Source organism: Sylvia atricapilla, chromosome 3 (assembly GCF_009819655.1).
Source record: "Sylvia atricapilla isolate bSylAtr1 chromosome 3, bSylAtr1.pri, whole genome shotgun sequence".
Classification (NCBI taxonomy): Eukaryota; Metazoa; Chordata; class Aves; order Passeriformes; family Sylviidae; genus Sylvia; species Sylvia atricapilla.
In genome coordinates, this window is record NC_089142.1 from 60,933,866 (window position 1) to 60,951,064 (window position 17,199).

The 17,199-nt window shown below is 38.2% G+C and overlaps 1 protein-coding gene across 5 annotated transcripts in view; it reads right to left on the minus strand.

The window, feature by feature from the left end:
- SERAC1 (serine active site containing 1) overlaps positions 1-17,199 on the minus strand; it is a 30,602-nt gene that overhangs the window by 4,353 nt on the left and 9,050 nt on the right. For 3 of the 5 annotated variants that reach the window (XM_066315535.1, XM_066315538.1, XM_066315537.1), the window contains 9 exons: positions 15,908-16,021; positions 14,463-14,625; positions 12,145-12,295; positions 11,426-11,567; positions 10,525-10,625; positions 7,444-7,541; positions 6,742-6,924; positions 6,240-6,383; positions 2,100-4,354 (listed from right to left, as the gene is read on the minus strand). In XM_066315535.1, coding sequence (XP_066171632.1) covers positions 4,224-4,354; positions 6,240-6,383; positions 6,742-6,924; positions 7,444-7,541; positions 10,525-10,625; positions 11,426-11,567; positions 12,145-12,295; positions 14,463-14,625; positions 15,908-16,021 — 1,227 coding nt within the window. In that variant the 3' untranslated portion in view covers positions 2,100-4,223. Of the gene's footprint in view, positions 1-2,099; positions 4,355-6,239; positions 6,384-6,741; positions 6,938-7,443; positions 7,542-10,524; positions 10,626-11,425; positions 11,568-12,144; positions 12,296-14,462; positions 14,626-15,907; positions 16,022-17,199 lie in introns of those variants that run through there. The other 2 variants (XM_066315536.1, XR_010743232.1) reach the window with 2 other exon arrangements.

The window sequence follows — 17,199 nt, forward strand, 5'->3', positions numbered from 1 at the left end:
TTAGCCCTTTTCTTCCTCACCATGGCTACCTGTTTCTCTGCCACTGCCAAATTTTGAGCACAAGACATCCTGTAAGAGAAGATGCTGCTTTTGAGCACCTGTCATCCTCCTCTGCTCTCTCGTTTGGCACTTAAAAAAAAATCCTCAGAACTTTCAAAGGCCAAGCCCATAAAACCCAGTGCTGAGCTTCTCATGTGAGTGTCAGTTTAACGTAGTTGTAGGCTGGTGAATAATATAAGATACTCATTTCCCTACAAGATGACACAAAGCCTTTGCCTTTCAGTCCTCCTCCTAAAAAAAAATACAGCAAATATTTATGGGCACATCTCAGTATAAAACATTAGCAGTAAAAAAGAAAGAGTACGGTATATGACCACATCCAACATTTTCTGCAAAGATAATTAACAGCTCTAGGACAGCTAATTTACATGCTAATGAAAGTGTTAGCAGGAAAGCCAATTAAACTGGATTTATACAAGTCAAATAAAATCTGCTTTATTACTCTCCTTGAATAAGAGACGGATGTGGCCTTTAGCATTCTATCTTATGTCTGTGTCTGTGGCAAAGCTGCCCACTGAAGGATGAATCCCGGCAGCTCGCTGGTTTATGCTATCAGTGACAGCAGATATTGCTCAGTCGCAGCAAATCAAGGGAAGGGGACAGACAGTCCAGCTGAAAAGGTTACAGAACAGAATGAAGAATCTCCTGTCTCAATAAATTACCTTCACACCGGTGCCCAGCGTCCTAGCCAAGTGTTTTCTTAGAAGCAGGAGCTTGTGACCTGCTTGTGACCTGGTTCTAGTTTCAATGGTCAGAGGAAGCAAAGCAGAGCCAGACCTGCTCCATCTTTGGGAAATCACTATGGAAAACACAGACTGCAGGAGGCAGTGATTCTTCCCTTCTCATTTGGGATTCAGCCAGGCCCCACCATGTGAAAAGAGGCGAAGAACCTGAACCCTTATTACCTGACATCCACAACCAGGGAACCCACAGCTCAGCTCTGTTCTCAGCTCTGCTGCCCATCCTCACGGGACATCATCAATGGAAATCAGTGTCCTCAGGGACAGCTGTCAGTCTTCAGGGACATATAATGGGTTCTAAGGAGTGGTTATCCCATGACATTTTTCCCATAATGAACCCAGCACTTGGCAAAAATTATTGATAGCAGCTGTGAAGCCAGGTATGAATGATGTACCAGACAAGACTACAAGTGTCTGCTTCTTTAATTTGAGAAGCTTTGGCAAGACACCATGTGAGCTTGCCCAGTATTGCAGCTTCAAGTTGCAGTAGGCACCCTAGTTGCTCTGCTGCATTCTTGTTTGGGGTGGGTGAGTGGTTCTCCCTGGTAGAGCAACTGCCTGATTTAGCTGGCCAAACATTGGTTAGAGTTTTCACTCTGACAAAACAACATTTCTGCTTTTCCCTTTTCATCCAGAATTACCATTTTCACTAGATGGAAAACTTCTTATTTCCAGTCAACTGCTCTGGCTGGCACCAGGAATCACAAGTCACAGCAAAAGCCATTTCACAGCACTGTGATCACAGAAATTGAATACTTGGTGGCTGTTGCTGCTAGAAACACAACACAGTTACACCAGATTGCTGGACAACAAGTGCAAGAGGACTGACCAACCCCTTTTAGCCCACCCTTCTCTTCTCACTATTTTACTCTTGGATGCCACAATGCAGATGAAACATTGTCTCCTCAGACACAACCTGACTGCCACACTTGCAGCTGAGCCACTGGATGGGATTATAAGAGTAGTCTGAGACCTGAGAATTTACAGAAACACACTACTCTCAATTCATGTGACACCAGGAGGCATAAAAGCGTCCAGTTCCTGATGGGAAGCAGATGTGAATGTTATGCCACAGACCTGCTGGCCCTCAAACCAATGTCTGTACATGCTTTAGAAGACACTGCTGCAAAATCCAAAAGCACAACTGACAAACTGCTCAGTTTGGCAAAACATGCCTGACCAGCCACCCCCAGCACTGTGCCTCTTACCAAGTGAACGGTAATGTTACATTCTCTCAGCACAAGACAATCACTAAAAAATAATTCAGGTCTTTAACAAAAATGAACATGGTCCAGAGTATTCAGCTGGCAGATCGTTAACCTTTAATATGCTTTGTGACATATCCAAGACATTTTTAAAATCACATTTTATACTATATTCCAAAAAAATAAACCCTAAATCCCCAAACCCAACAACCCCACCACCAAATATTAGTTTAGGAAGTTACACATATATAAATACAGTTGCAAAAAGGAGAACACTACCTTAAGAATTCCAGTTACAAAACATAGATTCATTTACTAGGATTAATGTTTAATGTCACTGATCTGAATTTGTATAAGCCAAAGGAGTCTATTAAAACCAATAGATTTGTCACATGAAATAAGCATTCAGTTATTAGAAGTCTTGTCTATTCACCATGAATTCCACATAATCTACTCTGTGAATACAAAGTGTACCAATATATTTACACTCTGAAGTCTAGCCACAGTGTAAAAAATATATAAAGCTCTTTAAAAATTAGGACATTTCTGTTACATTTTCTATATAAAATACTGCCATGCAGTGCTCTTACCTACACCTCAGGGGGTGAAATGCTCTTTCTGCCAGTGTAGCGCTCTACAGCCTCTGTACTGCTCTTGTGAATTTTACTTTGCAACTCCCTCAATGTCCAGAAGTGTATTTTGAGCTGCAGTGTCCTCTTGGGCTGCTCTCAGGACCTGGCAGGACTGCAGTGCCCACAGCACCAAGCCCATGCAGAACTGCAAGGTGCATGCCACCGCCTTGGCAGCTTTCACAGCCATCATTTGAAGGGCAGGAAGATTGGATCCATCTCACAGGAGACACCTCAAGCCTCTCATCCATACAGACTTTATTTAACAAATGGTCAGCAAAGGCACTACAGCCTTACACAGCCCATGTTTGTTTTCAGAGAGGGATCCAGGTGTAAAGAAAGGAAGTAAAGAGACCACAATAACATGACGCTGCTTTTAACCACAGTGCAAACTAAGACTTCAAAAAAGTGACTGTGCACTGCCATTTTTTTTCTGTCTAAAAATACTGATTTCTCATCAGTAGTATTAGGGTATCCTAAACATAAACATAAACTTAATTAAGACACTGCTGTTTTTCTCTGTATCTACACCAACAGATGCATTTGGGCCCCGAGAAACCAAAACATTTGTGGAAATTTCCAGTGAGGCCCTACAATCACCTGATTTTTCTCCTGCTTTACTTTTCTCTACCTCAGCTCCAAACTCTAAGCATTAGCTTTCTTGTCAGGGCCTACCTTTGTTGTGCTCCATCTGAGCATTTTCAATGCTCTTCTTTAAATCAGCTACAGAAAAGTTTCTATATGAGTAACAAGAGCCAGGGAGTCGAATGTACCAACTTCTTGGTGTGTCCCAGCAGCAAAGCAGAAGAGCTGAGCCCATCAAACACACCTTCAGTGTAAACAAGCCCAGAACTGCCCTGTGTGACCAGATGCACACTGTCCTAAGGAAAGCAATCTCACAAGGTGCTAAGATTAGGAGGGAAACGTACAAGAAGACAAATATTTCTTTCCTTTTGTTTTCATTAGTACAAACAGACAAACAGCAACAATTTTCTAAGCAAGGCAAGTTATCAACCTGACTCCTTTTCATGCAGAAAAACAGATGCTGTGTCTGCTGACCAATCTGGGTGATCTATTAAATGAAAAGACAAATGACCAAACCTCGTAGAATTGGGCCACTAGACCAAAATGCCACCTTCACTCACTTGAACACTACTTTTCCAGGCTCCAACCAGGCTACCCTAGCATGGACAGTAAATCAGAACTCTGGAGTAACCACATGCTGTTTCTCCCCTTTGACACAACAAATAACCACCTCATTTAATTGTTTCTAATCCTCTCTATAAGACTTTATCCCAGGTGTACATTTACCTGATTCTAAAGCAAGCTTGGGTTGTTTTTTTTTTTGCTAAAAGAAGATACCCTGGGCACGCACTTTCTTTTTGCCAAGTTTGTATTTGTTTTGAATATATTTTGAGAAATAAATTGGACAGGTGTCTAAAGTTCAAGATATACAGGAAATTATTCAGCAGCAGATACTATTGACACAGCACCCTTATAATTCTGCATATCCCCAAATAAATGTTTGCAAGTTTCTGTGTTACACCAAACACAGGACACAAATAGGAAAGGATGACAAAACCTCAGTCTCACAGTTCTTGGGCTAAAACATCCTGAATGAACTTCAGTGTACGTTGATAGAGGAAAGTATCCTTCTTCTTTGGCTTGCAAATATTTAGATGATTAACATCCACTGGTATAAGGTCTCCAATTCCTATGTCTGGGAAAGGGAAAGAAAAAAATAAAAAGGAGAAAACTACCAGAGTTCCTAAGATGACCTAGACTGAAAAGAACATCTTGCATTAGCAACTTCTCTCTCAAAAGCAACTTCTCCTATCTTCAGTAAAACTCTTTGTTCATCATTATTTTTTCATGTGCTAAAAGCATCAGTACACACAGTTATTGCCTGACAGAGCTCTGTGCTGCCACAAAACCCACACTGGCATACTACACCATTAGGTCAGAGTTCTACTGTCTTTGTTTGAAGTACAGAAATGTACATTTCTCCACACAGACAACTCTGCTGAAACAAAATTTCATTTACTGATAGCACAGTCCTGACTGAGGTTTAAGTGTTGATATGATCAGGGATGTAGTTTAATGCATGGTATCTTGAATCTGATCACCACTAATTGCCCAAATTCCTTACACAAATACTTTGACATGGACATTAAAATTTGGACTAGAATGAACCTGAAATAGGCTGCAAATCACTATGCACATTTCCAGGTAAATGAAATATTTACATTGCTTAATTGTAGAATACAAATATTCCATTTTCAGCTACTGATTTTTGGCACACTACAGCATTTATTCTTTCTTGACAGCCATCACTACTAACTTTCCAGTTAGGATGCTATGACTGTCACATTCCAATTTATTGTCTCTTCGGTCACCATCTAGAGAAATCCTCCAAATTTTGCTTTGACTTCTGTGTGTTTAACCATGCCAAATTACACTAGAGCAGGAGGAAGCTCTGCTTTTATGGGCCAAAGCAGACATGTAAGAATCAGGGAGCTTCCTGCTCATCAGCCTGTGTTTTGAAGAGAGTGAGAGGCCTGCTACTGAACTGCTATGTGCCCTCTTAAGTTTTCAAGAGCACTGGTGCTGCACTAGGTGTCATCCCTAGAAGAGGAGAGACATGCTACAAAATTACAAATGCACAGTGCTCATGCACAGTGCTCATTTGGGCTCTGTTATTCAGCCTTCTTTTTAACCATTTGTCACTAAATAACAAAAGAAGGACCCAGTTTTTCAGTCTTTGCCAATAAAATTGCATCGGCAACATTTCTGCAAAACACTGCTGCTCAGGAGGACATACTGTAAAAATACTGCTAAATAGTGACTCAGAAAAACAGGGATGTATAGTCCACCTTTTCCAGTATTTGACCTTGCACTCAAGCTAGTGGATTTAGGTGGTGAAAACCCTGGTCTAAAACCTAACAAAGGTTTATGGCTTTACACATACCTTGGGCAGGGCAAAAGACTGAAAATATAAAACTTCAAACTGTTTCCTAAGTTAAACAAACACAAATTAAAAAAAAAAGCAAGGGAAAAAATAATGTCTTGTTTCCCCTTCTCCTACAAAAGGCAAGAAGATGGAGGGAACTCTTCACAAGGCAAACTCTATTGCTGGAGTTCACAAGATGTGGAAGGTAAAGGATGCTTAACACTGAAAACCAGCTTTGTGACTCTTTCCTTCCATTAGGAGTTTACTAATTATCTTAGTTTTTTAAAGGAGAAAATAGCTGGAATTTGCAGAAGTATCTGAAACACTATGCAGCCTATCCACACAAAGATAAGCCACAACTAGTCATAATTCCACAGGAAAGGACTCCAACATTAGACCAGGGTCTACCCTGCTTGTTTTAACAAATATTACTCTCATTTAGAAAAATCAAAAAATCAAAACAAACAACTGCTATTCTAAGACCCAAATGTTCTCAGCAGGGAGGCTCAGTCAAAAGTTTAAACAAAATCCCCCCCACTGTAATAGTCTAATTTTTCTAGGTTTTTTACCATAATATTTATAACCCTTTCTTGCTATTGATGTTTACATCAATATTTACCAAATGAAATTAATTAAATGGCTATTTCTCACTTACCTGCTGACTCCACAGGTACAACATGCAGTTTTAACATGCTGCCTATGTGTGTTGGTAGGGTTTCTGCAAAGCTCAGCACTGAAAATTTCTTGTCTTTGGCAAAAGACAAGAAGTCATCATTCAGCTCTTTAAGGGCAGGAGAATCTGAGAAAGAGCAACATAATTTTTGCAGTGTTATAAGATTATAGTATTTTTGTGGCAAGACTACATCGCTTGAGATGTTTTTATTACTGACAGTAAAAGGAATAGCATTTTGCTTGTAATCCCTTTTTTTAACTAGCATATGCAACAATTTGTTCTGACTCCCCCTTTTCCCCTCACCTCTCTGCAATCAAATGAAACAGCTACTCAGAATTACTTGCAAAATTCAGCACACAACCCAAAATGTAAAAAGGTCTGTTGTTTTTACCCTGCTTTTTCTGACAGTGTGATGAAAAACCCCAAAGCACCAAGAACAGATCAGCAGAGTTCCTGTTGCTAGATGGCAGCAAAGTGAACATACCCTTGCTGAGCTCTTTCACCTCCACAGACGGGAAGAGGAGATATCTGGCATTTATAGAATATTCAGCCAGCTGAGAACCATGGTGAGGGACACTATAAAATATGATTCCTCTGGTGTTGTTTACAATGTTATCCATTTCTGGATTCTTGGAAGCATCCACCAGCATCCTTTTGACTAGAAGTCCTGGCAACAGAAGCTGAATTAATGTAGGGATTTAAATCACTGGGAAATAATGATCATGCTATATTAACCATGAAACAACTAACCACATTCTTGCCTTGGTTGATTAGTCCTTAGATTGAAAAAAACCCAAACCACGCCTGAAGAGGCATCAATATAAAATGTCAATGAATGATGCAAATCCAATTTTGATTCGCTTTACGTGTTGTTAATGACATTTACTATATGCCTGATCATGGAGAAAATTTTGCCTCTGGATTTCCATTTACAAGAATTTCAACTCACTGAGTTTTTAAATCAACACAGTAAGAACAAACAGCAATAAAAATACTTTCAAAATGTATATGCTATTAAATATAATGCATTAAGAAAGTAGAAATCTTGTTTTCATTTTAGGTCTTTGCCAATTTTTAAAATAAACTATGCTGAAAAATTGCATTCCTACCTGAATTTGGTTAATTGGCTTATTCTGAAATCTTTAATGCAAAGAAATGCTTTATATCAAACAAACAACATGCTTACCACCCATGCTATGGGATACCCACACCAGAGGTCTGTCTCCGATCCCAGCAGCTTTGAGCTTGTCAAGCAGCTCACTGCTCCTGAAAGCAATAGACTTCCTGCAAAGAAAAAAACAAATGCAGGCATAATGGACCATGACAGGTTAAAAGGCAATGCTAAACACAAAGAATTTTAGTGCTGCACATTTATGAAAGTGAATTAGGTAAACAAATACTAATTATTTAATTATTGTTTCTAAATTGAAAAAGGCCAAGAACTTGTGTAAGGATGGCTTCACAAGGACAATGAGAATTGAGCTAAATTCAGTTTCTCACTCTTGCTAGAAAGTTTTATTTTAATTTCGCTCAGCAAACATTTCTGTTTTCTTGACAAGTTGTTTTCTGAAGTTTTAAATAGTTTCATTTACAGATTGTAGCAAAAGTTTTTATTCTGTGGAAGCAACATCAACACATAATGAACTTTACACCCTGCACCATGAACAAATTTCATATACTTTGCTAAAAAATGCTCAAGATGTGAAGCAATGTACAGAAAATGGAAAACTAAGTGCATAATCAACCAATACATTAAAAAAAATCACACCTAATGTCAGTTACCCTTGCCAGACAATAATCTCCAAATGCTTTGTACTGGAATAGTATGAAAGCACAAAAATCTCCATTTTACAAATGAGAAGATTGAGCTCTGGAATGGATAAGCTACACATTGAAGTTTGAGAATGAATCTGAAGTAGAACCAAAACAAAACCAATGCCAATGCCCAATCCAAGCTTGAAAGTGCAACATTTGCACTTTACATTGCTCCTTGCAGTGTAACAAGAATCAAACACAGAAGGCCCTTGGGTAATGAAAACATCAGGATATGGGGGCAACCACTGTGCAAAATAATTCACTTCATCTCTATTGGTCTCAGCATTCTCACTAGAAATTGCTTTATAACACATATGAAAAGAATAATCAAATGTGTCTTCTCAGTTGAACAGTATGCTCTAGGCCAGCTGAGAGACACAAAAATTCACTTTTGAAACAGTGAATGAGACTGTACATTTAAGAGCAAACCTAAGGTTGTTTTTCTACTGAGACCTCATCGTTCCTGCTAGTTAAAAATATCTTCAGTATCTTTCATTTATTATTAATCATATAATGTTATAAAATTATCAAATATTATGGTTGGGTAACCATAAATAGCAGATGATGTAATTTTCCATTTTGTAATGAAAAAGATGTTATCTTAGAAAAAAAAGGGAAACATATGTTTATTTCTTTTAACATACTTACTCCAGACAGACACAAGAAGAGTTTTCTTAGAATCATAGAATTATTTATGTTAAAAAGACCTGTAAGATCATTGAGTCCAACTGTTAGCCCAAGGTGGACAGCCAAGTCCACCACAAACCCATGTCCCTAAGAGCCTTATCTGCCTGTCTTTATGTTATCTCCAGGGATCCAGACTCAACCACTTCCCTGGGCAACCTCATCCAGGGCTTGACAATGCTTTTAGTGAAGAATTTCTTCCTAGTTCCCAATCTAAACCTCCCCTGGTGCAACTTAAAGCCAATTCCAGTCTTCTTTAAGCCTGCACAGGTAACCACCTAAATGCTTCTTACTGTCATTTTCCTGCCTAATTTCAAATAGGCACATTAACAGTCATCTGTTCCCCATTTTCTTCCTGCTTACATGCTTCCTTTAATGCAATAATTGCATTGATCTTTTGTATTGCCAGAGAGAGGAGGGGATGAACAAGTACCAAGTTCCCACTCTATTATCCACATGCTGAAGTTTTTTCTTCCCTGCATGAAAATCATTATTAATTTTCAGATTCTTAGCCTGTTAGCAGCCATGCACATGCCTCTGCTGCAGTGCACAAGTCGACTTTACAGTACTAGCAACATGCTTAAATAGGTGCATAAATGTTTGAAGGATTCTGATTTAAAGATCACTGAACTGAATTACCAAATTCTATTCAAGACAAAAAAACCTTTACAGGCTTAAAGTGTTTTTATTTTTCAACATGTTTGGTGGTAGCATTTTCCTCTGACCTACCCTGTTCAAGGTCAGTAAAACACCATTCCTCTGGCAAGGACAATTACACTCTGATTGAATCAGATACTGTATTTTATCATCAAAACAAGATTTTTTGAATAGAAGTATGTTTGTATCAGAAACAGGGTGGCCAGCAGGACTACGGAAGGGATTGGTGAGGCAGCACCTGGAGTCCTGTGCTCAGTTTTGGGCCCCTCAGTAACACAAAGACATTGAGGCTCTACATCGGGTCCAGAGAAGGGCAATGGAGCCAGTGAAGGGTCTGGAGGGCAAGTCCTATGAGAGCTGGGATTATTAAGCCTGGAGAAGAGGAGGCCCAGGGAAGACCTTACCACTCAACAGTCACCTGAAAGGAGGGTGTAGCTGGGTGGGGGTTGGCCTCTTCACCCAGAGAACCAGTGACAGGATAAGAGTCTTATGTTGGTGCCAAGGAAGGTTTAGGATGGATATTAGGAAAAATTTCTTCATCAAAAGGGTTGTGAAGCTCTGAAACAGGCTTCTCAGGAAGCAGTTGAGTCGCCATACCCTGAAGCTTTTAAAAGGCATGTGGATGTGGCATCTAGGAACACTGCTTTGTGGTGGCCTTGGCAGTGCTGAGTTAATGACTGTACTTGATCATCTGAAGGGTCTTTTCCAACCTAAATGTTTCTATGAAAATATATGCTTCATTTTATCAGAAGTAGAAAGCCACAGTACAGTGATATTTTTGCTGTGCTTATGAAGCATTAGTGTCACTTTAAAAAATACTCCCCTTAAGATATAACATTGGTGCTGTATTTTCATTAACTAATAGCATAATTTAGTATCTCCCTTAATATGAAGCAGAACAGACTACAAGAATTCATGAAATTGCCACACATAGCTAGCCATGAGGAAACTTAAGCATACCATGACTATACTTAATACTTTTCCTAATTTGATTTTTCAAAGCAACAGGAAAAGTTAAATTGACTCTTTCACACTAGGTGATCCCAAGGATCAGCTTTACAGGTCTATATCCTGCCCCCTCCTTCCAAACTGCAGATGTTGCATTTATTACCTGTGAGCCTCAACAGGACATTTTGCTTTCCAGTCACTCAAATGGGTGTCATACTCCACAGATATGATTCTAAGGGAAGGACAGTCTGAAGCAAGCCATGTCTAAATTAAAGAAAAGCAAAAATCAAAGAAGCTTATAATTGAGATACTTAAACTCTTGAAAACAATGGAGAAAAGATGTTACTATGGGGACAATATCAAGTAAGACTTTTGCTCTTCAGTTAATCCCCAAATACATTTTACACCTGGATTATCATTCTTTTATTACATGCTGGTGAACTCTAGATTGTTCCTGAGCCACAAAGCAGGCAAAGAATGAAGATTCATCTCTAACTTGTGCATTCCTGGCTCCCTCTCCTGGGTGAAACGAGTTACTAAGATTTCCAAGAGGCCTGATCAGTCCAAGTTTCAGAGAGATACTTTAGTGGCTCTACCAATGTGAGTTTGCTTGGAGCAGTAATTATTTACTCACCCACAATACTTAAATAGTAATCTGCACAAAGTAAGGTACTCAGAGACCCAGGTAAGAAAGGGAACTTAATTTAAAATATTATTCTATAAATATTTTCCTCAGCAATAACATTCCATTGAAAAAAGAGAAGGAAAAAAAAAACAAAACAAAGAGCGAGCATAAGGAAAGCAGCCATTGCCTCCTCTTTCACTAGCATGTGAATGATGTTTGGAACATAAAACTTAGCAGGGATTTTTCCTTGCAAGAACAACAAACAACTCATTAATAAAAATTTATCATCATGATCTCGAAAACTGCCACTTGTATAACAAATCACAAGTAATTGAATTCAAAAAAGATATCTGTCAGACAGTGTCCTTCTAGATGCTCTGGACAGCTCTCATGAATGAGAAAACAGCAGCCACATGGGAAAACATTACTGTCTTTTTACCTTTGGCCAGCACTGACTATAGTCCTCTTCCCTTTCTGAGGCCTTTTTGTCCAAATGCCGGTCAATGTCTTGCTGTCGCCAGGTTTTAAATGCTGCTCCCAAAAGACCATGAACGAAAAGGATGTCTGCTCTGATAGGCTGGCTGATCAACCAAAAGGAAATATTAAGAGATATGTGGTATATGTTCTTTTAGCAAATTGGAACTTTTAACCCAAGGGATGCCAAAATGCTTTTCTTAACACTATATGTGATTTCTTATGGGCAACATTTCACGATATTTCAAAGCACACACCCAAATAAAAACAAAAACTAGGGAACCACACAGAAGAAAGATTTAAAATGAGGTATGGAAAGTACCCACCCTGGAAAATCATAATTTTCTATAATGGAAAACACTTTTCCTGCCAGCTACTGTTCATGCAGCTTGGTAGCTCCAGTCTTATCACCACATTAGATCTTCCCTGTAACTGGAGTAACACCAATGAGCCAGGGAATAGTCGCTACTCAGTGATACCCATGCTGGAGACTGCTTCAGTCCCACATACACAATCACTATTGCTAAGGATGAAAATTTACTGCCTCTTAGGCCAACACCTGCAGTTGCCAGTAAAATAATTACAAGGCACTGTATCCCAAGACAACTCTTCTAAAGTTTTGTAACAGAACAGTAGAACAAGTAACTCCAAGTACAGCATGTACAATAACTCCTTCTACCTTACCTGCTACGATATTGTGGATGTAAGACATAAACACCATCTGGATATTTTTCTTTCACCACATCCCTGTCTAGATTAGCCAAAGCTCTGGATGCATGAGAAGACTGAATGATGTGTGGGGATTTCATTACTTCAGCAAGTACAGAAACCCAACCTACATTGAGGAAATGAAGAGGCAGGTTAACTAATAGAAACATCATCTGAGCAACAGAATTCAGAAACACCAACCATCAAACAATACATCTGAAAACAGATGTTAAAACCTAAGAACGGTAACATCAAAATAAATTATTTCAATCTACTCTTTACCTCAGGAAAATCAAGGCTAGACAAGTGAAATCTCCTAAATTAAAAAATTCAGAAGTATTTTACTACTGTTCAGCTTATGATCTGAAGGAGAACCCCTTCTCAGAAGAAAAAGGAAGTGTATCAGCAGGTCATACAACTGTAGCAAGAACAGATCTCAGATCTCTTTTTGCAGGTAAAATGCCAGGAAGATGGAGACAATGAAGCTTAAAGCACAAGAGAGGCATAATAAACAACCTACAGAAGCATTGGCAGGTAAAAAAATTTAATGCTTGCTGTGAAAGTACAATAATTTCTTATTTTAAAATCCAGGATAAGAAAAACACTTATGTGATTAAAATACCTTTGCTGTTCTAAAATTTGTATACTATTTATATGCTAGAAACATAAGACAATTAAATTGGATACAATTCTCAACAAAATTCCAAGTCAAAGATACTACGACTTACAAACGCTTTATGATACCTTACCTAAGGTGTAAAATTTTCTTAAAGATGGATGGGAATTGCCTCAGGCTACTAAGAAATGTAAAGGAATATCTTCTATGTGCATATGCACTCGCTTCTTTAAATTTTTGATTGATAAATCTTGCTGCTAGCAAAAGCAGCCTATAAAATCACAGTTACATTACAGTCAAGTCCATAAATAAAACCTGGGAATTTACCTCATGACTGTTGTTTCAAAACCATGTACATTACATTGCTACTAGTATAGTCAGTAAGCTGCTAATTCAGGATCATTTAATGTAGACGAAGGAAAATGTGTTTGAATTTTGCCTTAAACAAACAAAATTGCCAAGACCTTTGAGGACTGTAATTTTTTTAAAGAATAATGTATTTAAATTCTGTTTCTAAGCAGAATATATGTTGACCACTGTGAAAGTTGTACCTAAGAAGAACACTATCTAAAGTCTATTTTCAGTACTCCAAACAGTGGAAGACTGCCAAGATAGTTTGATTAAAACCAGCTTGGTCTCTGGTTTTGCATTTCTCTTAAATCAGCCAAGATGAAGAGTCAAAAATATATGTTCAGAATCAAAAATAAGTGTTCTGCCCCCAGATACTCCATGACAGCTACTACACAGTGCATTTCTGTTCTTACTTTTCCTGCGCCAGCAGTTTTTGCAAGCAAAAGAACCTTAGAGGTTCTTTCTTCTTATGCATCATCCAGCAATAAAAGAGAAGCTTTATCAACTCTGGACTAGCAGTATCCAACTGCTCATCTCTGGAGTTTGATTCACTGTCTAAAATTCCTTTTGTATGAGAGCTCCCAGGAGCTGCTGACTCTCCTGTTTCAATCTCTTCCTCTACACGTGTGGTTTCAACAATCATTAGAATTTAAGAAAGGTGCCAGAGGTCAGGACAAAGGCCTTTTTGCCCAGCTGCCTTTCTTCAGAAGTGAGCAGTATGGAAGTTGCAGAACAAAATAAGAATAGAGCAATAAAAGGACAATTCTACAGTTCTGATTCTAGCCTATACACCAAGATTTTCTGGGGTCAGCTTGGTTTCCATGCATAGAACTTTATGGATTTTTCTTTTCATTGATTCGTCTCATCACTCTTGGAAGTTTTGTGAGTCTTCAACAACCATAATGTTTGTGGCAAGTTTCATTTTGGTTATGGAGTATATGGAAAATACTATTTATTTGTTCTGACTCTTTATAATTTAATGAACCTTTGGTCTTGCATTACAACAAACAGTAGATGACTGTTCCCTCTTTGTCTTCTCTATACTGGTGAAGAGAATTTTATATAATCTCCATCATATTCTCTTCCAGTTGCTTTTCCATGCTAAGTGTCTTAGTTATTTGTTCTTCATATCATACCTTTGCAAACTTTTAATCACTCTGTCTTTTCCTGTGCCTTTGCTGCTTCTCCTTTGTGTAAAAATGCACACTGTATTTAACAGGCAGGCATCAGCTTGGATTTACAGAACAGCATATTAACATTTTCTACTTATTTGTTTATCTGAAACTTTTGGAGTAGCAATCCACCACTGAGACAGCTTTCCTTTTACCTGCACGTACTATGGATGAGTGAAGACGTTCATCCAAAGCCATATTCCCAATAATGCGGATTATGTTCCTCTGGATCTTTGCTGAATCTTTACGTAGCTGGTATATCCTCTGCAGGAGCTGGAGGCCTCCTTTAGCTTCAATTTTATCACAGTGAGAAGAAATCTGGCATTACACAGTAAATACAGTGACAATAAACAGATGTTCTGCAAAAGGATTTTTAGCTGCTATTAATTAATAAATTAGGGAGTTTTAAGAAGTAGGTATAACATAGTCCTTGCTGCATAAGAATTATTATTAATCTAGAATTTATTATGCCATATTTGAAGAGGAAATAGATATTTCAATATGCAAAATGCCTAACTTCTATGAACTGACAACTTGAAAATCTCTGAGTACCACCTCTCAACCCTTCTTCATCTCTGAGGGAGATGAAATGGTCTCCACTTGGCATGATCAAATTTCAACTCAAGTTCAAGAGTCTGAACAGGTCAACTGCCTGCAGTTGCTAAAGCACTACCTCAGCCAGAGCCACTTGTCCATCACCCAAAATGCAATTGTTATAATTCCTTCTCTTTGAAATGAACAGGTTTTCTTACATTCCAAACAGTGCTGCTATCATTACTGACCCTCAGGGCAACAATTTAGTCCAGATGAATATGAGCAGTAGCTTCAGAACTGCTGCTATCCTCAAGTCTGTGGCTTTCAACAGGCATTTGGAATGAGTGCAGTCACAACTTGCTTAAACTGAAAATCCAGACTATTAACTAGTTCTAGAAGTCAGAATTCATACATATATGGAAGATGTGAAAAGAACACTGGGAAACTGCACTTTATCCATCCCAACTATCAGCAACCATTTGGTGTTCTCAATGCTGTTTTCCAGTGTTCTAGGCTTCTGTACAATTAAATGTACATAGAAGAATGTAGCAACAGAAAAAAAGAAGCATCACTGTTAAAAAATGTCTTCCATACTTTTCACCTGTGTCTGCAAAAAACAGACTGGTCCCAGGAAGGCCACTGTATTAGCTGTTTGCTAATTCATTCAATATTCTGCCCAAAGAACGCCTTTGTGTATGGGTAAGGTTTGCATTCTGTTCTGGTTTCTGATCAGAGTGAATCCGTGACACTATTTTGCTTTGTGAAAACCTGGCATTAGAGCCTCAGAGCTGCCCTTTTACTTCGTGAAAGAAGGGATAGTATAGGGGAACTTGTAAGGAAGGGTGAATTAGAAACAGCAACAAAACTTACATACACTTCCCCATGAGAAAAAACCCCTACTTTGCTACAGGAATGTGTTCATTTCACACCTGACTCAGCTGTCTAAAACATTCTAACAGAAGGAGAAAGTGGTAGGAGACAAGAAGACTCCTTCCCAATACATGAGAGTGCATTAGAAAGAAAGGTCTATAAATGTAGCTTTTCAGTTAGCTTAAAAAAAAATTACCTTAGAATGCTGTACCAAAGCCTGCAAGCAGAAGAGTTCCACTGTCTCTGAAGGGATTTTACTCAAGGTCTCACAATATGGAAGTCCATTTCCTCCGAAACACCATAAGCCTCCCTGAAATGAAAAACCATAAAAATAGTAACATATTTCAAATGGCTACATAAAAGAAGGATTTCTAATCTAGAATGTTAAGTGTGTAATGATCTATAGAAATTGCTTTAAAGAGTGAACAGCATGCATGCCCTTTTCAAAATGTACAAATTACACAACAGTACATCATAAAAGTATTTACTATTTTTAACTGGAAATATTAACTAGATTTTCAGTGTGGTCTCCTATTAACTTCAAAACATACAATAAAGGGGAAAAAATGTAGTATTTTCATTTTGTTAATGAATGTCATCTTTTAAGATCATTTGCTTAAGCATAAAATAGCAAGAATCAGAGTTACTCTAGACTTGCAAAACTTAGAAGAGGAGGAAGAAAGGTCTTCAATATGTGGCACAGCCTCAGAAGACCAGTCTCTCAATCACGCAGCAGAAAGACCAACATAACCTCAATAAAAATCAAAATACTTCCAAGTGTGGTGTCTTACCAAAGCTCCCTTTGTAGCACGAGCTCTGGCTGTGAAAACAGTAAAGGAGTGATAGTGTAAAGATAGCAAACATAACTCTGTCATAGAAAATAAAGAGTTTTTGCACTCTGAAAATTCTAAATGAAGACTGACAAGCATTGTTATTAAAATGACATTCATTTTTGTTATTGCATCTTATAAAAATAACAAGGAAACCAGAACTTTTAAACAACAAAAAATAAAATTCACAAGAGAGAGCAGATGAAAGTGACATCATTGTAATTTTTAAACAATAATGGCACTTTAAATGACATTCCTAAAGCCATTTAGGAAGTTGCTGCACAGACACAGTTGAAGAATTCCTAGATCCAGGTCCAAACAGACCATAGACTACTCTAATTCTGGTTTGGTAACAGGGACCTATTTCAGAGAGGCACTGCCATGTGATGTAACAGAGTTTGCTGCTTAAGGTATGCTAACAACCTATCATCTTACTAGAGACTTAAGAGAGGTTTAACAACCTCGTCAGTAAAAGAACATTCAAACAACAGTAAGATGAAATGTGAAAAATCATTTTATGAGAACTATAGGGGAAGGAATGTTCTGGACAGAGTGTTGAAATGTCTGCTTAATGGGAAGGCTCGTAAGATAAAATCTTTAACTACACCTTTCAACTAGTACAGCTGGGAAATATAAACAATCTTTCAAGTAGACAGAC